This window comes from Eleginops maclovinus, chromosome 13 (assembly GCF_036324505.1).
Source record: "Eleginops maclovinus isolate JMC-PN-2008 ecotype Puerto Natales chromosome 13, JC_Emac_rtc_rv5, whole genome shotgun sequence".
NCBI classification, from domain to species: Eukaryota; Metazoa; Chordata; class Actinopteri; order Perciformes; family Eleginopidae; genus Eleginops; species Eleginops maclovinus.
The window spans coordinates 5,669,299-5,693,731 of NC_086361.1; the positions used below are offsets into that span (position 1 = coordinate 5,669,299).

Consider the following 24,433-nt stretch of genomic DNA (forward strand, 5'->3'; position numbering starts at 1 on the left):
TTCTGACCTTGATCAAATCCATGTTTCCACAACCATGATGATTATATTAATCATGAAATAGAGGTTTTTTAAATTATATATCGATACAAATATGAAAAAATGTGAAGGGGCTCAATAGAGTGCCGCTGCTTTCAATGCAGTAATATTATTTAATCAATGTTTTTCTCAATAGTGTCTGATTTATATTTTGAATAGTTGATTTGCAGATTTTAAACATATATATTTCAGGGATTATAATACAAACGAAGTTCATTATAAAAACCATTAAAAAGACTATAATGGTATCTACAGTAGGGCGTTGCAATCCGGTTGCAATGCGGTGACGTTCTGGCCCCACCCCCTGCTTGTGTGCGGCCAGTACCGGAAGTTCCGTTCCGTCGCGAACTGGGACAGCAAAGCGGTAAGTGTAATGCATTTGTTTTAGCTAGCGGGCCTTGGGTGTTAATTTTTATCCACTTTATCCAGTTCTAATTTGATTTTTATTGGAGTATTTTGTTGCTTAAGATGACTTCTAAAAACTACCTGTGTTTGAGGTCCGAATTTGATTCACAACGTTAGCGAGAGGTAGAAGAAGAGAGGGACACCGGCAGGAGACAATACATTGATGTTAGCTAGCAGCTCTACTACAGTTAGCCCCGGTTATTGTGCAGTGAGTGCTCGCGCGCATGGTGTGTGTATGTGCGCGCTTTTTGGCCAGCTATAAATACAGATTAAAGCCGAGCGATGGGAGTAGTGTTTTTTGGGGCAGGAGAGGCTTTGCAGTGCTGAATGCCATCACTACTGAGGACGGTGATGGGTCGAATAACCATTCATTGTCTCCTTCTTATTCGACACCCAAACCACCCGCTCCCTCTGCTCCAACTAAAGCTTTTATTTTATTATATAACCGATTAATCCTTCTGCTTTCACTTTGCTCTCTTGACTGCGGTTTTTAAATCTGCTAGTAGTCGAGCTATTAACCTCAAGCAGCAGCAGGCGGAAAGCTGGTGATGGTGTGTATGAAAGTAGGAGGAAGGAGGGGGGTGCCTGTCACTCATTGCCGCATATTATCCTGTTGTTTGCCACCCATCCGAAGCCATTGAGCAAAGAGCTGTGAGAATGCAGCAGCGGGTGTTTGCGTGTGGACGACCTCACGCAACCAAACTGCTGCACGACTTTGTTTATGTGTGTGTGTTTAATTTAAATGTAATTGGAGTCATGCAGGATGGCGACTCGTGATGTGCTTTAAGTTGTATGCTGCAACACACGAGGCTTCTTTCTTTCCTATCTCGGTGTGTGTGTCACCTAAAAGTATCAGTCATGTGACAATATTTCCTTATCCTAATAAAATAAGTATCACTTGACTACAGCACAATATTTAATATAAAACACATCAATATTCCATGATACCACAAGGTTTTAATGGCACTAGCTACAGTTTAGAAATGGCAAAGAAAATGTTAAGTCCTGAGCTCTTCCAACAATGCAACATAGTTATAGAAGACATAAAACCATTCAAACAAATAATTAAAAAAAGATTAATTAGTGAGATTAAATGAAATACTGTTTACTATAGTGATAACTATTTAGATAAATAAATTGTAAGATGAAATGAGTGAACACCTACATTTAATAAGATCCACATTTATTAGATAATATTTTCACTATTCTTAAAAAAAATGCTCTTCCCATTTTCTCAAAGTCCAAGGTGATTTCATTAAATGTCTTATTGTTCAGTACAAAAACCAAAGATATCCTCATAATGTATAAAAAATAGAGAGAAGCCTCAAGTCACTTTTAATTTATCAATCGTCTAAATAGTTGGTGATTGTTTATTGACTGGTTATCGCTCTACTCTTTGGATCAATCAGCTTTATCTCTTAATTCAACCTGTAACAGAAATGAATGGGCATTTCAGTGCTGCAGTAGATATACAATACTAATATTGTTTGATAAATGAATAACCAATTCAGAGCTGAAGTGATAAGTTGACAAACAGAGAATTAACGGCAACAGTTTTGATAAACATTTAATAATTTGATAATTGTGTAAGTGTAATGGAATGATTTTCTGTTCATATTCAGTATTTGCTAATTTGAGATTTATTTGCACAAAACAAGTCAGATGGAGATCTTACTATGGGATCGGAGAACTTTTTTAATGCTGTTATAACTACACCAATAAATTATTTGCAAACACAAATGAATTAGCTCTATTTTAGCTGTTAACATGAGAAGTTGAATCATCAAATTAGCAACATGCTTCACGACTAATCCGTGAAGCACGCCCTACAGTAAATAAGCTTCTCTGGCATGTACATTTATAGTTGGTCAGATTAGATCTACTTTGTGCTACACATCCTGTTTCTTTTCAACACCCAACATGAATTGGACAAGATGCTGGTACACAGCGTGACACTATTTTTAACCAGCAGCATCCTCTAGTAGCATAGAAAGCGAGCCATTGTTTCTTAGAGCGTGCATTGAAAACCCACATGGTTATTTGTGCTGGTACTCTGGGTTACGGGTCACTGTGAACCTGCTAAACAATAACAGGTGGAGGGGGCAAAAAGGGAATAAAAGTGATGAATCGCCTCTTTGCATGTGCTGGCATGTTTAGAGAGCTTCTACCAACAGATTGTCCAATGTTCCTGCACCCCTCCTCCTCTTCCTCCATCTTTCTGTCTTTCACTCCTCTTGTGGTGTGCTATTATATTATCTAAGTGGCTCTGTTTGTTCCTGTCCAGGGCCAAATGGCAGCTAAATTGCATTTATTTCAACCCTCACTTTAGAAATTGGAAATAATGATCAACTTGTGAAGCACATGTTAACCCCACAGATATTCTATGTGTCTAAGCTTTTAGTTGAGTTAGAATTAATCACATCTTTTACTTGAGTAAGTACCAATTCCATCATTTCTCAAATACCTATTTTACATAAAAATGAAGTTATTGCAATACTTGGTAAAGGCGAAAATAACTGAGAAATATATGAAATATTATGGGACTGCACAGAAGTCCAGGTCTACAAATGGTATTCTAGACTAAATAAGAAACGCTTGTTTGGTACAGATCATCTTAAATAATAAAACAATTCTCCATTTAATATATTTAACAATTATCATTAAAAAGCTGTTTAATCCTCTCGAATATAGCAAATTATATTGTAATTAATAGTGCCGTCAATGTGGTCAAAATAAAGCGAAGCATATAATAGAAATACTCAAGTACTTAAAGGCATATTTTATTTTATAATCACAGTGTGACACTCACGCCCACCCTCTCTTCACCTCACGCGGCGGGCTTTTGTTGTCAGGCTCCTGATGCGTGCAACATAGAGGCCGTCCTTCTACACACACGGCACTGACTCAGTGCTGGCTGCAATTGGTCAAAATGTCCCTTTAAACTAACTCGAGTAAATGTAATATGTAATTGTGCATGTGGAAGATGTCCTTGAAGCTTCACAGTAGAGATTTGTACAGTTCTGAAAGACTGTTTCCTGTTGCTTCATTCTGCCCCGTTATTATTAAACTATTACTCATTTATCAAGGGTCAGGATGCAGGGCATTAACCACCGCCCTTTGCCTACTCTAAATCACTAATTCCCCGTCCACTTCCACAGGTCTTAGCTTAGAATATGACCTTCAGATGATAAATTGTCACGTGCCAAAGAGCAAACACAAAGTCCACACGGGCTAGACTAAGCAGCATTTAGCTGCTCGGCCGTAGCAGCGGAGGAATTTTAACACCCGTAGAGTGTAAACCTGCTCAAGGTTTACACATTAACTTCTGTGTCTAGACATTTCAACGTCTCCCCATCACCTATTTTCTAACCCGGCACTATGGCGTCTGACCGGCTGTCTGTCTCTCCTCATTTTTTCCCACATTAACACAAAGTGAAGGGCATCATGAGGAGGTTTTATTGCACTTTACTGTAACGCAACCACCTGATCACATGCTTTTTATCGATAGCTTACTCACAGCGCAGGGATGAATGTCTGCAGAGTACAGTAGAGGGGAGGGGCTGCGTTTCATTTAGTTAATGAGTCTCACCACCGGCTGACAAACAGACACACCTCATGACGTGTGTGTGTGTGTGTGTGTGTGTGTGTGTGTGTGTGTGTGTGTGTGTGTGTGTGTGTGTGTGTGTGTGTGTGTGTGTGTGTGTGTGTGTGTGTGTGTGTGTGTGTGTGTGTGTGTGTGTGTGTGTGTGTGTGTGTGTGTGTGTGTGTGTGTGTGTGTGTGTGTGGCACTTTGTTGTTTCTCTCTGCACACTGAATGGCTGCATTGATGACCAGCTGGAGTTGTAACTGACTGTGAGCTGGTCATTGTGTCTGCAGATGTAAAGAGAAAATGAGTGGTCTAAAATTACATGACCATACAACTGTACACCACACTGCCCATTACTCACTCTGCAAATAACCTGTTTTGAATAAGCTCCTCTTGTTTCATAGTTTAAACATCCTGGTTATCAACACATTTACTGCTTGGCTTTTTGTGAACAAGTCATGTAGTTGTAAACCCGGTTTTGTGCTTCTACATTCTATATATGGTTATTATCATCGTTCTAAATGTACATTATAAACTAATTTAACATGATTTCCATTATAAAGGTAAAAAGAGCTTCAGTAATTGATGGACCGAAAATGTGTGTAAAAAGAAAACTTGACCCATTAAGCAGCACTGATACAGATATTATTTTGTAGAACTAATACTTTTACCATTTGCATTACACAGATCACCCATATTAGTTTTTTTAGACTTTAGATGAAATTAGATGTCACTTTTTGGACTATTTGCCAGTGTTTTTAGGTGGATTTATTACCTGATAGTGAGACAGTTTCTAAGTAAACCTCTAACCTAGTTTGGCATTACTGTATTGCGATTTATTTTTGGGCGTATACAGCTTTGCAGATTATCTCTTATTCATTAATGTGATTGTATATTTTTTTTGTTCGTGATGTTGTCGGACAACACAAATTAACTGGAGACATCACTGTAGGCTTCCAGAAGTTCTACTTGGCACCAATTCAACTATATTTTGACATTTAACAGACTGAAGGAACAATTTTGAAAATAATCTCTACATTATTTCAATGATAACAACGACTTAAGTGAATATATTTAACTGAAAGTAAAAGACTATGAGGATCAAATTAAAATGCATGTCCTTGTCTGACTCATTGAAGTTGCACATCACTTGTCTTGCAGATTAAAAACACAGCGAAGAAAAATGTTGTTAATATGTGTACTCGGATGGATCAAGTTCCCAGGGCTGATTCATTAGAAGAAGTGTTGAGTGGGGATTAGCTTAAATAATATATTTGTAATATTAAAATCATTTCCAGTTAATGTTCCTGTAGATAAGGGTCTAACTAATCTCTAAACCACATGAATAAAAGATGTATAGTTTGAACTGTAAGTAGAGTCTTTAATATCTGTCATGTGAATAGTCTTACGTTTAATATGTGCAGTAGGCTCTTGAATTATGTGACAATTTGCTCTGAAATGTATGAGTTAAAGAAAGCTCTTTGTTTAGTCCCAATGCACATGACACCATCTTTTTAATGTGTCCACACTGAGCTGACCCTTTTTCTTTTTCTGTCCTCTCTTCTGCCTGCAGTACCTCTCACAGTGTATGTGTGGCAACAACATGTCTGTGCCGCTGCTCGCCGAGGCTGTGACAGTGTCTGGGATGGAAAAGGAGACTGCGGCGGTGAGTGGAAACCGGAAAACCTCTCGTATTAATACTCAGAGCATCTTACAGTACACTAAGCAGTTGAGAGCAGGTAGAGAGGAGATGTCTATGTGACCTCCAGTACTCATCCTGCTCCATTTAAACTACATCAGACAGTCTATTAAAACCAAAGTACTTTTACATCCATTCTTCTATACTTTTGGCCACCAATTCTCTGGGTAGAACATTTCGGAGGCAAGATGAGCCTTCTCTCATATATCCAGATGTGGATTTAAGCTGTAATATCCCTTTATTTGCCTTTAAGATTAGTGTTATCGATTGCCTCATTTGACATCAAAATACACAATAAACAAATTGGAAAATAAAGTTAAACGGAAAAACAAAGACAATAAAAAAAATCTGAAATAGAATAATAAAAAATAGAAATATATTGAATAAAATAATTATATATAAACATTAAAGCCTATTGGAAAGCGCTTGAGAATAATAACATTGAGTCTAAAGTAAAAATATAAATGAGGGGCATTCCTAAATGGAAATATATTGTTATTCTGAGGCAATAAATGAAAACGGAATAGTATTTAATGTCAAACTCATTCATGAAAAAGGATTTGAGGAATATTTGAACATTTGTTTGACATTGTCAGTAGGACTTGGTATTAAGCTTCAACTTATTTTAAGCAAAAGCAGAGATTTCCATCACTCCTTTTATTAGCTCATAAGTTGTTTTGCTTTTCTTTTTTATATTCACATACTGACATGACTTGACATGTTTAGTCTATACACTTTGATTGAAATAGTTTCCTTGGGTATGATAAGCATTACACTGCAGTTGTGAATTCTCAAATCAGGTGCATAGCGCATAAATTGTGATCAACTTTAAATAATGACAACCGGCAACAAAACTTCTAGTTAGATCATTGTCAAATACTTTCTTCAGGTTGTTCCTGACACTTTAAGTATTTTCTTTAATTCAGGTTTAAAATCAATTGACCTCTGAGAATTGTTTTTCTGTTTGATGAATAAAAGGGTTTTGTATTATTTAAGTATTTGAAAATGTCCGAGTTTTTACCCTCGTGTAATAAGACCACCCTTGGTTTGAAAATAACACATTAAAGGGGCACTATTATGCTTTCCCTTTCCTGTAGTGTGTTACAGTACTGTATATAGGTCCTTTTGCATGTAAATGGTCTGCAAAGGCTAAAATCCCTGCGTTCCCTCCAGAGGGAGTTTTCCTCCCACACACTACCCCGTTGCCTGAAACGCCTCCATTTGACTCCTTTGTTTTCTTCAGTTTCATAGTGACATCACTATGTAACCATGCACTTCTATTAGCTAGCACTGATAGTGTCATAAACGACAGTGCATTGTTGAAGGTCTGATAAGCTTTCATATAGTTCTGTTACTCAATCTTAACCCCGCGGGCTGTACTGGGTAATCCCACCTGAAACGTAGACACTAGCTTACTAGATACAACACCTGTAGCAGGAGGTGTAACAGGTACAGTACAGGGAGCACATATTCAGATACTCAGCTGGATCGGAGTGTAAAAAGGATCTGAGCGGGGGTTTGTTGAACGCCACAATCAAAGCCGCACTCCCCTCCAATCCTACATGGAAGAAATGTGTTTTGATCTGCGCAAAGACAGCTGAGTCTCTGATTTCCAGCCAGCGAGCAGGGAATAGCCACATTTCTTAATTGTTGTTATTCCCTTTCATGGTTTTTCTCTGGGGGTGGGGGTGAATACTGGCAGTGAGGCCATATCTTGGCAAGAATTCCAGATTGGCACCTGATTTTCTCTGTTTCTTTGGAACAAGTACGCACTCTTACCAGTCATACATTGTGGACTACAGGATAGATGTAATGTGAAGTTCAAAGACAGATTATTTTGGGTTTTCCCTCCAGCAATTAATGTGTCAGATGTGAAAAATCCCGATCAGAAACTTCTCAGTATCTTTGTATCTGGAGGGTTTGTAAGAAGTTGATCATTTCAACCAGGCTTGGAATTTCATCATTTTAGGGGCAAGGCCATTTGGCCTTCCCGTTCACATTTTTTTTAAGGGCACAAAGGCCGTTTGGTTAAATTACGCTGGTTTACCTTTCAGATAAATACCTTAACATTCTCATTCACCAAGAAACATTAATTATGTATTAAAACATTTGTTTTAATTTAAAAACATTGAGTGAGTGAGAGAGTGGGTGAGAGTGAGAGAGAACTTCAATCACTGATTCTTGAAATTAGGGAGAAAACATGTCTCCCGTCTAAATGTTGCAATTTTCCTTAAAAATCAATAAATTATTTCATTTAAAAAGGCTTTAAACGTTGGATATGAAAGATCTGTGAGTGTTTACACACTTAGTTTTGTATGTATTTATATTATTTCATAATAATTCATAAAATACCGGCACTGTACAATGAAAGTCCATGCAAATGAACTTGTCCTCCGTTAGAGGTCACAGTATCAAACTGCAAAAATAAGTGTTAAAAATGGCAAAAATGTATTTGAAGTTAATTGGAAGGCTTAATAAGAGATCACAAAATGCTTAAAGTGAACATTGCATTATTTTATCCATTAACAACAGCCTTTCAAAGTAGTGGCCTCACTTCATGTCAACTCCATCAGACTTTTTTCAAATTTGAAATAAATCAGGCATATCTTGGTCAGTTATAACCCTGAGGACCCCCTTTTTGACTTCTTTCTCTTGATGGATGCAGCAGTACACCACATGGTCCCGTAAGTTTAACATTTTTGTTAAATATTCAGAAAACAAGTTGAAATCCCTGTGGTCACAGCTTTTATGTGTCAACACTGTCTTCAAATTAGGGACTATTTCAATCAAGAATTTTGAAATAGAAGTTAGTATTTTTGTTTAGTTTGTAGTGGCAGTCGGCAACTGAGGGAAATCAAAATGGCTACCATGTACTAGACATGATTAGATTGAAAAAACATGGTAGTTTCGTCAACTCCATCAGGCGTCAACTCCTTCAGATATTTTGTCTGACGGTGTTGACATGTAAGCTGACGGAGTTGAAAAGTGCTCTAAATACTCAAGTTATTCAAATAATCCTTATACTAAAGTAATGCAAAATAACTGCATAACTTGATTATGATCTAATAACTACATGTTAATTGACTGAAAATATCTAAAATGCCAAATTGCAGCTAAAATGCATGCTTTTATCTGTACCGTAGGCAAACATGGCTAGAAAAAAAACTATCAGTTGAAGATCAAAGGAAAAGAAACAGAGAATACCAGAGAAAAAGGAGAGAAAGGTTAAACAGCAACCCAGAGAGCAGAAGGGAGAATATAGGAAAGGTGGAAAGAGAGGGTCCTAAAGAAAACTGTCAAACAAGTAGGACAATTAGGACCAAGAGAAAAGCGTCATCGCAGAAAATATTGGAGGAAAGCACAGAGAAAGTCTAGGGGGTCCAGAGCTATGCAGGAAATAGATACCCCACCAGATAGTCCAGAGCAGAATGAGGAGCCAACTACCAGCAGGCATACTGTTGCAGCCATGAGGGAGAGGAGAAAAACCAGAAAACGGCACTCGAGGGAGGTGAAAGCATTGAAAGAAAAGATTGGGAAATTGACAAAAGACAGAAACAGGCTAAAAAAACAGAAATGGCGGGTAAAGAAAAAGGCTCAAATTGACAAATCAAATGACAAACGAAGTGATAAATTGATAGTAGATTCTCCACGAACAGCAACAGACAGGATGATAGCAGGAAGCCAACTTAGGAACCCTAACATTAGGAAATCACTTCTTTTCCACAATGTTCTCTGCCGAGAGCTGAAAATAATAAAACAACGCCTGTGGCACGGAGACGTGCCATTGCTAAATCTGGTCACCCACAACTGGCATTATCAGGCAAGGTTTTAAAGAAGTATCGGCTTCTTCGTAGGGTTCGCCAGTTTGGTGTTAGCTACAAGTTAATGAATGACAAAAAACAGACAACAAAGAAGGCAGCAACATATCTCCAACGTGTCAGCCATACTGTTAAGGAGTTCATTGTAAACTCATCTCGCATGACAACTGATAAGACAGACACCATCACAAGGAACAAGATGAAACATCAACGGATGATTTTAACGGACTCAATGCTGAACCTCCATAGTGACTTTCTCAAGAAGAACCCGAGCGTGAAGCTGAGTTACTCCTCCTTCTGTGCTCTGCGGCCCTACTATGTTACAGCACCGAAGGCATCTGACAGAAGTACTTGTCTGTGTCGTCATCATGAAAATGCAGACTTGATGCTTCAGGTTCTAAGGTCATCGGGTGTACTAAAATCAACCAAACTGGAGGATAGTTTTCACTTAGTTTGTTGCACTCCAGCAAATGAGGCCTGCCTTCTTCGCAATTGCTTACGGTGCAAAACCAAGCATACAGCTCTGGCTGCTGCTCGGAGGAGCAACAGACTGATGCAAGGGCCAGGAAGAGACGTCCATTGACCATGTTGATGGTGGAGATGGAAAAAGAGATGGGAGAAGGAGGAGATTCGGTAGATGAAATGGAGGCTATGGTGGAAGAAATGGAAGAGGAGCCATTGAACGGTCCAGAGGGTGTTATAGTGGATATAACTATCAACAGTATTGAGACAGGAGATTGGCTTGCAGTGGTGTATGATGATCACTGGTGGTTAGGAAAGTCCATTGATGTAGATATAGAGCACCAAGATATCAAAGTCGAGTTTTTACATCCCTGTGGTCCTACTGCCAATTTTCACCCAAAACATGGGAGAAGGGATGTCTGTTTCTGTCCACTGAAAGATGTCCTTCTGAAACTGACAGGGACAGCATGTCCTCTCCAAGCAAGTCGGACTAGGGAACTCTATGCCATAACCCCTGATGTTATGGATTTCATAGAGCACAGACATGTTCAACACCTCTTGTCCAATGCCCAAGTCCTGCAGGTTAGACAACCAATTATATAAATATCTACATAAGATAAAATAGATGCAATTATTTATTTACTTACGTGTCGAGAGAAATTGAAGCAATAGAACTTACCTGCCTGAGGCCCTTTGGAAAAAAGAAGATGATTTATCTGTCTGAACCCCTGTGTTAGAGCATAGCTGGATTATAACAGATATTTCAACCAATTGAGATTTACAGAAACACTAACCTCATGAGTGCAACTGCTCACTTTTCTTTCAGTGAGCAGTTGGAAGGAGTCAGGAAACACATGGCGAGGATTATGGATCCTGTTACACTTTTTACACAATTAACACTATTAAATAGCTTTCTAAGTTAGTCCTCAGCTTATTGTGTCCTCAGTTCAGTTAGATATACAGTTTAGTTAAAATACTGTATAGATCACCTATAGAGGACCTCCAGATGGTCTACATTTGTTTTCTCTTTTGAGACCAGGAACATTTTGACCTTTTCATGTGTGCCTTAAATATCCTGTCACCAGGTGTTCTTAAGCTTGACATTCTTTCCCTCGATACTCTCTACCTTTTTCATGTCAAAAGTAGAGAAATATCTTTAATAAGTTTAATTTTCCATTAGTTTGTCAACACCGTCAGTTGTGTGTCAACACCGTAAGATGAAGGTTTTTCCTTTTTTTAAAGAAATTCTTTTGGATTTTGTTCAATTGAGTGTGTTCATATATTAAAACTCCAAATGATCTACATGCATTAGTGTCTTGTTTGTGCAAAGCCACTGATTTTATATGGTTAAAATTTAAAAACAAAACAAAACATTGCTGCACAAACACACAAAAAATCCTCTAATGTATGCTTATTTGAACACAACTGGGTAAAGTGTGTTTCCTTAAAAGCATCCTTCAGACACAGCTCAAGCCTGTGAGCAATGCAGTGAACCTTGATCATCCAGGGGGCCGACTGCTGCTGGAGTCTTGTCAGGACACCGGTGGTTTTTCCAAAATTTACACTAGCGCCATCAGCTGCTGCTGCAGTCAAACAGTTGCTGAGGTTCAGCTGGTTCTCCTCACACCTTTGCGCAACAGCCTTCAAAATCCCCTGAGCATCACAGGTGTCTGGCTCTACAATTCTGAAAAGAAAAAAAATACATACCAAAACATGTACAAAGGAACGGCAGTACTGCGGGGCGCGCCGGGGGGACAGTGCGCTGAGGACATGAGCACTGGGCGTCCCGGGGGTCACTTGGCCCCACGCAGCCGCCGTTGGTTGACCTCGTCGCATTGATGGACAGGGGCTGGACTGGCGTGTCAGCCGTGTCAGGGCTACGCCTGTCCTTGGGCCCCCCTGCAACGTCGTCCGACGGGAAGTTAATGGGCAAGAGGCCGAGGTTGAGCAACGACTCGTAGGAGAGGTACATGGCCCGGACTGAGCTGCTCACGTATACCATGGAACGGCAGGATGTAGTACGCCCCCCGCTGCAGGTCGTCGAGAGCCTAGCGAAGAACGCTCCCTCGATGGCTAGAGGGGAGCGGTTGGCTGCCGACAGGCTGAGGACGGGTCGCAGGCCGTCCCGCGCGAAACCGCACGGAACCCAGGAACTCCTCCAGAGACCAAAGGTCCGACTGCGCGCCAGTGTCTGCGACGGCCGAGCCCCGGTTGCTGGTGCCATCCCTCAGCCCGACTGGCATGTCCATCGAGATGGTGATTAATGCCCGGGGGTGGTCTCTCAGCCTGGCTCGCCTCCATTCGCCCTTGGAGAAGATGTGGTGCTCGAGTCTGATAGGTGCAGGCCTGTCGACACAGCCGTGCGACGTAAGGGCGCGGCGTCGGCGAAGGCTCCCACGACGTCTGCCAGGGCAGGCTCCAGCTTGCACCGACAAGACCTGGGATACCAGCTCCGACCCCATGGCGGCCTGTTGACTGTCGGATGACGGCTGGTGACGCCTCTGTCGTCGGCGGGCCCTGTAGCAGCCGATGCACACCTGGTGAGGCTTAGGATTCCACCCGCGAGGCCCCTCCGTGAAGACGTTAAAGACGCTCTTACATTCCGGGCACGAGGCACGTTTAGCCCCGTCCGCTGGGCTCGGGGCGGGGCTCGCCTGTGGAGTCGTCTTCAGGCGCCGGAATGACGACATGGCTGATAGGGAGGACGACGGGAGAGCGTTACGGGCCATCTCTTTGTTCTCAACGAGTGCAATCACGTCGTTAACTGGCTTGACCAGGACGTCAGTTGTCCCCAGCGTCTCGCGGCGTATGTCCGAGTCATAGATGCCATTGAGCAGCACATCGCGGATAATGTGGTCGGTGTAGTCCACGTCCTTACCACACTCGCATACCGCATTATATGCGCATGTCTCTGCTTTACCCCGCACTCTGGCAGCGAATGCGCGGAATGCCTCGTCGCGTTCCTGGCGTAACTGAAGTAGTTCGGTGCGCAGGACGCATGTAGCAACTGGGATGACAGCTAGGGAACGCATGACGGTGATCAGGTCTGGCAAGGGTCCGGAAGGGGCGTCGGGGACGGCTTTCAACAGGCTGTCTCCAAGTACAGGCCCAGCGCACTGAAACAGCTGGAAGGGGGCCTGTGCGTCCCCTATGCCTGAGCCAGCGCGGAATACGTTCCAACGGCGGATGAACACGTTCCATTCCTCTATTGACACGCCCACATCAACTTTGGGCCGATCGAGTCTCGGGCCATGAGGGGCTGGGGCCTGGGCTGGCGCGGCCATGACAGGCGCTGCGTGCTGGTGGCTACATCCATGAATCGTCAATATAGCAATGACGAGTGCTTCAGACAAGTCATCGGATTTGAACTCGCAGCCGGGGACAGGGCATCCAACAACGACCATGGTGTCGTCATGAAGAAATACACTCCTCAATGTCAGTTTCGGTAATTTATTGACAAGGATGACGACACCCTGAGACAGAGTAATGCAGCAAGATAAGCTGACAAAGTATTACATCCATGCAATTCAATCAACACAAATATATACCACGAAACAGAGTATAGTAGTATAACAGTATAATATATATATATAGTATAATATATAGTATAATATAATAGTGGAAACAGTCTTACATGAATGAGTGGACGAACGTATCAACTCCAGGCGGAGTGAATGAACAATGTTTGAACTAAAATGGCCGCTCGGCACTACCGGGTCAGAGCACGGCATAACCGGGCAGTGACAGCAGTGACACTGCCCTCTAGTGGCCGGCGATAAACTCTTCAAAATTGACCGCTTCCACAACTGCTGTCAAAACGTCGTTAAGTTCGGTCTGAGCTGTCTGAAAGCCAGCGCTTCCCGATGGATGATGCAGTGCGTCCACTGCGCATATGGTGCGGCCCTCTCGATTAATGCCTGCAATCCTTTCCTTTTTCCTGCCATGGTCTGTGCACCATCTGAGCAAAACCCCACACAATTTCCCCATTTCAGCTCATGTTCTGTGAAGTAGCTGTCCATAATCTTGAAGAGCTCCTCAGCCGTGGCTCTTGTTTGCACAGATTTGCAAAAGAGCAAATCCTCATTTAGTGACAGTGACTCTGAATTTACAAAGCGGACATATGAAATGAACAAACATTTTTTACTGCTGTCTGTGGCTTCGTCCACTTGTATTGCAAAACGATTTTCTTTCAGTTTTTCAGTGAGTTGTGCTTCAATGTCATTGGAAATGTCGCAAATTCGTCTAGCAACTGTGTCGTTTGACAGGGGGATTGTTTTTAGTTTTGCAGCGCTTGTCTCATCAAGCATAATTGACACCATGTCAACAGCAACGGGGAGAATAAGTTGCTCAGCTATCGTGTGTGGTTTTTTGCACTGACTCTATATGTGACTCTGTATGATGCCATTTGTGCTGTACTATTCACTGACGCAGCTTTCACCATTCGCTTTTCCTGCTGACGGTATTCGGTGAGTTTTCGTTGAAAAACAATGATGGGTTTATCAACGTGAGTTGGGTGTGATGTCTCCAAGTGTCTGCGCAATTTGTTTGGCCTCATACTGTCTGCCGCCAGACAGTCGAAGACACAGAACACACATGGGTCGCTCCTCATCACCCACCTCAGCTACAGTGAATCCTAAAGCAAGATACGCTTCATCATACTTTCTCTTTGGTTGGCATTTCGATTGGTTTGGCCTGTCTGTCTTCTCTTTCTCTGTTGTCGCCGAATCGCCAACTTTTGTTGCCCTTGTAAAAACTTGTCCATTTTGAACCTTAAACGATATAGCCTACACACGTCTGCTGCCCTGTTGTTCTGTTGTCATTATTCCGCCGCAATTAACATGCCGACGTCTAGCCTATTATTCGCACTATGGTTCCAGGCAAGCTTTTTTTTTTTTTTTGCTGGTTTCCTATCTAATGTTCTTTTAACATGTTTAGGACAATTACGGAATCCATTGTGAGTGAGCTTTATCGGCAAAACAGAAAGGAATGACAAAAAAAAAAAGAGCAATTTTCTTCTGATTCCATGCGCCCCACCTGCAGTACCTCCACACCCCACACTTTGAGAAACGCTGCATTACTCCATCTAATTACCGTATTCTAAATACTTGGATTACATCAGCGCTGTTTTACATTTTATCAAGTATGAATCAAGCTGCTATTTCCGAGTTTGAATTTTTGTATTCTGAACACGTAATCCCAAATACATGTATTCAGTTACTTCCCAACACTGGTTGCGTTTCCATCCAGCTCATTCACATATTCTATCTTGCATTCGTGAAAATTCGGCTACAGAAAATGCGCATCTGCGTGCTTGATGGTAACGCAACTATTGTTTACTTTACAGCAGGAGTCAGTCAGCTGTCAGATGCAGTAGCCAAGGTAACCCTCTTGGCATTTTGCGAGTGTCAGATATTGGAGTGACAATAGTGAGTTACAATTAAATTTATTTGGTCAACTGTGGGTATTTGGACTGGCGAGAAAGGGCTAAATTCACAGGTTCAAGTAACTAATAGGTGCCAACCTTTTTATTTCCTCCAAAGAGAGACGTATCCTAACTAGTGATAGCTCACCAGTTACCGCTAGTCAATCAACATGACAGAAAAGTGTAGCACTAACGTCAACACCAGTCGTTTTAAGATTAAAAATGGCTGAATAGCAATAGTGTTTCTTAAACGTATACGTTAAGTTCAGCCATAAACCACATAAGTCAGTCATGTATTATATCAAAACCGCTTAGCAAGAAAAATACTAGATTCAAAGCTGACAGTAGCTGACAGCTATCTGCTAGCTAGTAGAAGCAACACTACTAAAACTAGATGTCGACCCCTTGTCCCTGAGGAAGGGAAGACATTAGCACTATCCCAACTAGCTAGCTGTCGCTAGTTTTCATGACGCAAAATAAATGTAAAGTTAACGAGTCGACTTTAAATAGGCTAATACAATGTTAATTACCTATCAATAGTACTTTCTATAACAACGTAAATGTTATGTCCTGTCAAATACTACCACATACTTCAGTTAAATCATATGAAAACAGCTCGGCCCGCTTGCTTACCTGTGCTTGTCTGGCTCCCGTTTTGAGAGGCTGAGTGAGGAGGCTGGTTGACGTTCTTCTTTCATGTGATGTTGATACTTCACCTGCGCGGCTCGCGAAGATGTGCAAGTTCTATTTTGAACAATCACAGCAGAGCAATCGCTCTGATCCACAGACACGGGACTAGCCTACTGCGCGCACTAGGATGGCTGTAATTCCATAAAAGTCCACCACTCGTCACTATCGTTGTTTACACTGGAACTTTGACAGGGAAACAAAGGCCACCTTGGCCGTAAATTGAACATTTTTTCACAGGGTCATGGCCGTCGTGGCCGTCGTGAAATTCCCACCCTGATTTCAACCCTTGTGACTTTGTCAGGAATGGCTGGTAATTTGAATGTACTTTTATTTTTTCATGACGTGATTTTTAACATAATCTGGTGTTCACCAAAGTAATACAGATTATAAAAACTGATTAGAAAGACAAAGCAAATCCTCTTTTCCAACACTTCTAAAGCAAGTATCTGGTAAGAAAGGATAAAAACATTGGCACTTTAACATTTCATTCTATCAATAAATTATTCTGTTAACTTCATGTTTGTTTATTGCTATCATTGGTCGAAAAATGTTGGACTTAGCTTGTTGAGAAGATCTTGAACTCTACTCTCAATAAGCTGTTCCCTGTTTCTTTGCGCATATTGTATATATTTTGGAGTTATAAATTGTAAAGAAAAGGGTCTCAACAGCTTTTTTCTGTGCTGCAGGTGATCTTCCTTCATGGGTTAGGAGATTCAGGGTGAGTGATGTTTATTCATGTATGCAGCCACAAGTATGAAAGATTACTAGATGACTAAATTAAGTCTGTGGTGTGATCTTAATACTGTATCTCAATTCATGTCAAATGTGTCCTATACAAGACAGACACAAACTACATAGCTGTGTCGATCAGATGAATTAAAATGTCTATTTGTTTATTTGTATTAAACCGGCCCCTGATTGTTATTCTACCTGCCCAAAATACATGGTGGTCTTTTTTGGTGTTATAAGTTTAATTGATTCCCTCAATCATGTAGTTTGATAGTAAACCACTGACAAAAAAAAGAAGAATAAACCCTTTAAAAGGCTCTCAAACCAGCACTCCATGTTGGGTGAGTCACTTGTTAAATTGTGTCAATTGAGATAAAAAATAAATCCTGTTTGGTGGGTGTTTTCCTCTAAAGGGCTTAATTGTACCTCCAGTGCAAATGAGGTGTTTTTTATTTGTTGGCCATATATGGCGTTGTACTAAGTTGTTAGACATTCTGGTTTTGATACACTGCCTATCTGTGTCTCATCCAGCTTCAGCAAAATAACAAAGAGTTCTTTTCTCTCTGTATTCTTTTAGGCATGGGTGGGCCGACACTTTGACGGGGATCCAGCTGCCTCACGTCAAGTTCATCTGCCCCCACGCGTAAGTCTTTTATTTCTTCTCCGATTGTCTTATTCTGCTTCTTTTTTTGTGGGCTGGAAAAATCTTACATCTTTTTCTTTGCATGGTTGTGTGGAATGAAGACGCCTGTGAACAAAAACACAATTTCTAGCTCTATTTTAAAGCCAATTTTCGCATCAGAGTGCAAACTATACACTTGCGTTTAGCCGCAGCTGGTTTTCTAATCTGAGCGGCTCGTTTTCACTTTCTCCCTCCCTGTTTGCCCCTCACAGGCCCCCGATTCCCGTCACTCTCAACATGAATGCGATGATGCCAGCGTGGTGAGTTGGCGTGATGAAAACAGCCTTTTAGCCCAACACTGGATGCTATTGTTTCCCTGGAAACCACAATAGGCTCCCATAGCGCCATTGACAACAATGCGATTGTATCTTTTGAGTTCCCTTTAACGCTCGTCTCTTCCTGTGTGCAGGTTTGATCTAAAGGGTCTCAGTCCTGACTCCCCAGAGGATGAATCTGGAATCAAGAAGGCAGCAGACAACAGTGAGTTCAAGTGTGCACTGTGATGTTATCTGATTATAACACACAAATTGCGTCCACCTCTTCATGATTGACAGGTTTTCATCGCATCTCTACAGTACACCTGTCACCTGTAAACACTTTATATAAAACAAATTCATTCAGACCTTTAGATTTCAACCCTGATTTTCTAACTATCAGAAATGTTTTAAAGATCTGAGTCACCTCCTGCTGGTCATAGAGAATAACAACACCTTAAATACAGTATGAAGACAAAGGGCAATCTGCACTATACATTAAGGGTTCACTCAAAGTCTTGAGCGATAGGAAAATGCTACATTTTAGTCTATAGGTTTTTTAAGATTGAATGGTTGAATTCAAATATACTTTCTAGGAACGTCGTATAGCTCAGTTGATAGAACTGACGGACCATGTACTGGGGTTTGGTCCCCAAGCAGAGGACCTGGGATCGAATCTGGCTTGGGATCATGTGCTGCGTGTCATCCCCTCTGTCTCCCCCTTCCTTATCTATCTCTCTATTAAAGGCATTGGTTGTCCTGAAAAACCCCCCCCCCCCAAAAAAAAAATATATACTTTCTAAAAAGTGCTTGATCTGCCCAAAAATTGCACAATCTAGTGTTTCATTGAAAGAAATTCCTAATGCAAACCAAACATCTTTCAATGTTTCAATAAAATGATCATGTTTTCATGTTGTTTTGTAGCAGTTCCAAAAACAAAGGCCCAGAGCACAGCCTAAAGGAGAAGTAAAAGATATAAGCGCGTTGCCGTGAGCACTAAACTTCTGTATTGTAAATATTCTTCCGGAATAATCAGAACTGATATTTCTGTACACTTGAAAAGCTTTATGTTTTATTTTTATTTCACATATTGATTAACACATATTTGTTCTTGCTTTCTTCTAGTCAAGGCCATAATCGAACATGAGGTGAAAAATGGGATCCCCCCACACCGCATAATGCTCGGTGGCTTCTCTCAGGTTGGATTTCATATCTTAGCATTGTGATGTATTCCACAAGAGTAATATCTCTGAGTGTATAGTAAGAAATGTGGATTCATAATGCTCTGCTTTCTGCACTCCTCCTCAGGGTGGAGCCTTGTCCCTGTACACCGCCCTGACCTGCCAGCATCAGCTGGCCGGCGTCGTGGCCCTCAGCTGCTGGCTGCCCCTCCACAGGAGTTTCCCATCGGTACAGTTATTAATATAATAATGTGGAGAGGTTATATTGTTCTCTGCCTCCATAATCCAAACTCATTCAAAAGTTGAATAGTTTTCTTTATTTGATTTTCCCAGCATTGAATTGCGTTTTTTGTGTTTCAAATATTCTCATTGAGTCAAATAAGAGTGCCAATCTTAGGGTTTGTATTTCTACTAAATAAAAACAATAAATTGTAATTGTAATTATAATTATGTATTTAAAATGATGTTGATGTAGATAAATAAAACTGATTATATGTATAATATAGGTTCGTTTTTGACAGCAATATAACCAAAGTAAAAGTGAAAGGACATTTTTAGCAAATTAGTAACAAATAAAAAAATGGATAAATTAATATTATCTTAAAATGTATTTCTTATATGTACTTTGTTCTGCTAGTTAATCAATACAATTCACTGAAAATATTTGGGAAAAAAAGGACTACTACTACATGAAATACAGGTAGATGAAAGCTGAGTGTGTTGTCTTTGTCCTGCAGGCTTCCAGCGGCAACAAGAACATCCCCATCCTGCAGTGCCACGGTGAGATGGACAGCATGATCCCAGTGAAGTTTGGTGGCATGACAGCAGAGAAACTCAAAACCATAGTCAACCCTCAGATGATCACCTTCAAAACCTACCCAGGGCTCTCTCACAGCTCCTGCTCTCAGGTACTCTACTGCGTGTGTGTGGATTCTCTCTGCGTGTGTGAAGCTCAATCAGATCATGAGATTTGTTTCATTGGTACATTCTAATGTTTCCTTTTGTTGAAAAAGATCAATGTTCAGCAGGTTTCTACAAAGTGTAAACTTCAGCTTTTTGTCAAACTACAGCATATTTTAGCCAGATGTGTCCTTACATAATGTCAAGATTTCTCACCCAACATGTTAAGCCCTTAGAAGCTTTGATAGAGCTCCACCTACAGGTCACCAAACATTGTCTTAACAGAAAGAAAAGAAATCCAGAAATCTGAAATATTCCCCCAACCTTTGCATATTTTTTAGGCCTTTCTCTCTGAAGTCTCTCGTCAATACCCTTTTTTTTTTTGTTAATTCCTATGCAATGCTTTTATTTCTCCACAGAAGATAGGCTTAAAGATAGGCTGCACTTACAGTCTCACTATGACAATGTTTGTACAATTAGATTCCAGTGCTGGTAGGATTTATTTTACTGGTGTGATCCCAACATTTCCAATAACCCCAGAGTGTTGTAAAATCCAAAAGTGAACATTCTTTGAAAAGCTAAATTTCACAAGGTAGTTTTTTTTTACCAAATATCCAGCTTATGGCTATACAAAGTGTTTAACGTTTAGCCTTTAAAAAACTAAGTTTTCACTGAAGATACAAAAAATGCTCTCCAGCCTGCTGCACAAAAAGAGAGCCTTGAAAGAAAGACCTACTTCACTAAGATGCACCATAGAACCCCACAGGAAGTCTTCCTCTTCTACTCCTCCCTAAGAGCATCGGGTACACTGAGTCAATAGACTGGCGCTGGACTTACTACTCCATCAGCAGCAAAACCCTTTTAAACTTTGCAATTCATTCTTGGTAGCTTATTTATACTATGACATCACTGTAAATATTGTAATGTACGTGTTATACATTGAAGTAGAATGTGCACATTACATTAACTTATAAGCATAAGGAAGGAATCCTTTATTAGTCCCACAGCAGGCAAATGTACAGTGTTACAAAGAAAAGTGGCATATCAGGTAGAAAAAAGAAAGGCTTGCAATAACATAGAATAAGCTAACGTATTAAGATAGAGAAGAAAAGCACACATTAGGTATACTAGAATAAGAATAAAGAAAAATAAGTAGGTAAGTACTAGGGATGCACCGATTGAAAAAATGTCGGCTGATGTTAAGAATAACCAATTTTGCCGATACCGATGTTTTACTGTTTAAACTGTAATAGTAGCATAAGGCAGCCTAGCCCTTTAAGAGAGAGAGTGGGGGATACGTGTGTGCATGTGTAAGAGCGAGAGAGAGGTTGAGCGAGCCATAGTTAGTTTCTGGAAGTTAACGGAGTAGCAGCAAGTAATCACAAATATAAACGACGGCCTCCCAAGAACACTGAATGATGGATTTAATGGACGCTTGTGTAGTCAACGTATGTTTACATAAATATCCCTTATTTTTGCATCTTTTTATTTATCAGTTTTTCTACAAAATATATTTAGTCTTAGTTTATGTTTTATTTCTATAATATGCGCAACTTTCATAGAATGAGCCGATCAGATTTTTCAAATTATTCTGATTAACTTGGCAGTCAAGCAGCAACCCAAAACATCATCATTTTTACAACCACAATGATGATGTCATATTTTTGATTTATTTTGAAGCATCATTCAAACCCCTTAATAGAAGCTTTGAGCTTAAAAAAGGGTTCAAGTTCATTTAATTTGTCCAGTAACATTATCATCTGATTATTTCTTCTCTTGCAGGAGATGGCGACTGTAAAGGAATTTATCGAGAAGTATATGCCCCGAATCTGACCTCACCTCACCCCCACTGTGACCCTCTGAGACACTGACCTCTCACGCCTGATCCGCCATTCTCCCACAGGAAACAGCCATGAGCATCCCCTCTTCCACACACATCAGCAAGATGACAAACCCGCACACACACCTTTAATAATGATAATGATTTGATCCACACTGCTACACATAACATACTTCGGTCCAATGCAGTCCTTCAGACACTCAAACTGAAACCGCACTGATTTATTCTAACATTAAGAAGTGCTAACACTCACAAGTCTTAGCGTTTCGGAGGGAGAATACTAAACTAAACTAAATGATGCATTCCCTTTGGTTTTATTTTAACCACTTCTGTCAGTGGCTTCCACACTATATCATTTTACCTCATCTTAACCTCCAGCTGTCACATCCACTTTTGCTTTCACTCTTTCGTTGCTGCAATTTTTGAGACATTGAGTCACATAAGCAGGTTAACAGCTACATGATTCTGTGAGCCACCATTCAAAGGCGCAGTCAGACCGGATTTCACTTCCCAATCATTTCCACGTGGAATGGGATGTAACACATTTGCTCCTAGTCAGGAATTGACCTTATTTCTCTGGTTCAATCAGATTGAACATGTAAAATAGTATCTGTCCAATGCACACGTTTAGGAAAAGGGGGGTTGAATTTCTAGAAGAAATGTGGTAAATGCATGGTCAAATACTACAATCAGAGCCTAGACACACAAAGCTAAAACACATTTAATGTTTGATAAAATCCTGCACAGGCTTTTTCCTGTCCCCTCCTACATTTCTTTGCTAAATTACACAACTAAATTTGGCAAGATTAAATAAATTCATCCACGTGAAATTCTGTCCAACTGCGGCTTTGCCTCAATGCCACTGTCCCACTGAATCTGGTTTCCATCCCACCACACAAATTCCAAACCGCAGCCTGTCCGAGACTTGCATCACTAACTGCCTATGGAGGCCCCTCTTGACTAATCTTTAACAATCATACACGAGGGCTTTACATTTCTTTCTTTTTTTAAACGAGTGTAATAAAATATCTTGAAGTACATGAAGAAATAATCCAATTGAAATAAAACCAATCAATCCATGCTTTTGCCACACTGCTGTTTATTTCAAAAACATCCACACCTGCATGTTAACCTATTTCTGCTTTCTGTGATTCTTTTAGTAAAATTGCCTCAGTTGATTTAAAAAATACATAAGATTGTAGGTATGAGTTGCATGAAATAAAACCGCCCCCCAGATGTTTGCAGGCCGGCATAGACTGCTCACCATGACTCGTTTCCTTGTCCCTAAAACACACACACTTTTTCCTCAAACATTCTCCCCATTCAAGTGTTCCTGTTCCAGCATTTTCCACCCTCCTCTTCATCAGTCCCAGTGGATTTTCAGTGTTTGTTTTGTGTTTAAAACTCCAGAAAAACCTGTTAACTAAAAAAACTTCTTCCACAACACCATAGCAGTCCAGAGTTTTAAACCGTACACCATTCACCCCCAAGAAAATGTAAGAAAATATAAACTTTCTCGCTCCCTGCTTCGGCAACATACTGTAACCCACTAATATCCCATATAAGGTCAGATTTAAAGTTAATCCCAATCCTATTAAAGTTAACTTCTTAAAAATAAAATGGCTATACACCGGGAGACTTGGCAAGAAGCTGTTCCAATACTACTGTAGGGTGATTTTAAAAATGAAAAACAGTTAACTTTGAACATAGGAGTGTAACTGAGGAATCGTGTGTGCTTAAACATATATATATATATGTATATGTATATATATATATATATATATATATATGTATATGTATATGTATCAGGTGTTCTGCATTTTCCTTTGTGAATGGTTATTTTGCTCTCCTCATGATTACTTGTTCTTTGTTGCTGTTTTTTACCCTGACTTAACAAAAAGAAAAGGAGGAAAGACATCTGTTTGATTGTTGTTGTTGAATCAGTGAATGTCTCTTACCTCCACGAATCCTTTGATGTTTTCCTACAACTCTGAATCTGATGCAGCCCTGCCTTCATTCCGTGTCTGTCTTTAGTTTCTTTTCTTTAACACCAACTTTTTTTAAATTCTTACACTTCCCCTCTGCGAAAAGGTCTTGTGTGTTTTCTCCTGGGTTGTATGTTGTCATTGGATTTTACTTTTTGTTTTTTGTTGTTTATTGGACTTGTGTTTTGTTGCGTTTTGTCATGTTGTCATCTCATCCTTTGTTTGTTTTTAAATATAAGCATTAAATAAACATGTTTAGGTGAGACTGAGTGGTCTCAAGTTTTTTCTTTTCTTTTTTCGAAACACCTGTATGCGGAATAAATGACAAAAAAATGATTTCTTAAGAGTTGAGTGTTTTTCATTTTTCCTAACTTGATATGAGATGCATAAAGGCTTTTCACTAGCAGGAATTTCGGTTGGTCAAAAATTACACAGGACTGTCTGGATCCCAACAATTATAGACATTAATAGACAGACTTGAACTGTAAGGACCAGTAAGCATTTCTTGGGATTCAATGGTATTATAGTCTGTATCTGTGTACACTGCTGTTCTTGAGAGATATTAAGCTGTTGTTGGCTCTTTACTGTAACAATTGAAAATTTCCCATCAAAAAGGTATTATGATTCTGATATAATGCAAAATAAAAATCCCATTCAAAATACATCCACAAATATATACAAAACATGCATAATGTGCATCTGTTGTGAGATGTATGTTGATTCTTTTTAGCCATGACTTAATAC

General features: G+C 40.2%; 1 protein-coding gene across 1 annotated transcript; it reads left to right on the forward strand.

The window, feature by feature from the left end:
- Nucleotides 1-319: 319 nt before the first annotated feature.
- Nucleotides 320-24,025, forward strand: lypla2 (lysophospholipase 2). The gene is made up of 10 exons (XM_063899078.1): nucleotides 320-400; nucleotides 5,601-5,693; nucleotides 16,805-16,836; nucleotides 17,425-17,490; nucleotides 17,742-17,789; nucleotides 17,939-18,009; nucleotides 18,909-18,982; nucleotides 19,092-19,193; nucleotides 19,702-19,872; nucleotides 21,647-24,025. Exons 2-10 carry the CDS (start codon nucleotides 5,616-5,618, stop codon nucleotides 21,695-21,697), a joined length of 693 nt encoding a protein of 230 aa, XP_063755148.1. The 5' UTR covers nucleotides 320-400; nucleotides 5,601-5,615; the 3' UTR covers nucleotides 21,698-24,025.
- The last annotated feature ends 408 nt before the right edge of the window (nucleotides 24,026-24,433 follow it).

Coding starts and splice junctions, on each gene's coding strand:
- lypla2 (XM_063899078.1), top strand. CDS start 5,616: ATGTGTGGCAACAACATGTCTGTGCCGCTGCTCGCCGAGGCTGTGACA. Junction 18,010..18,908: donor CAAGAAGGCAGCAGACAACA/GTGAGTTCAAGT, acceptor GCTTTCTTCTAG/TCAAGGCCATAATCGAACAT. Junction 19,194..19,701: donor TCCACAGGAGTTTCCCATCG/GTACAGTTATTA, acceptor TTTGTCCTGCAG/GCTTCCAGCGGCAACAAGAA.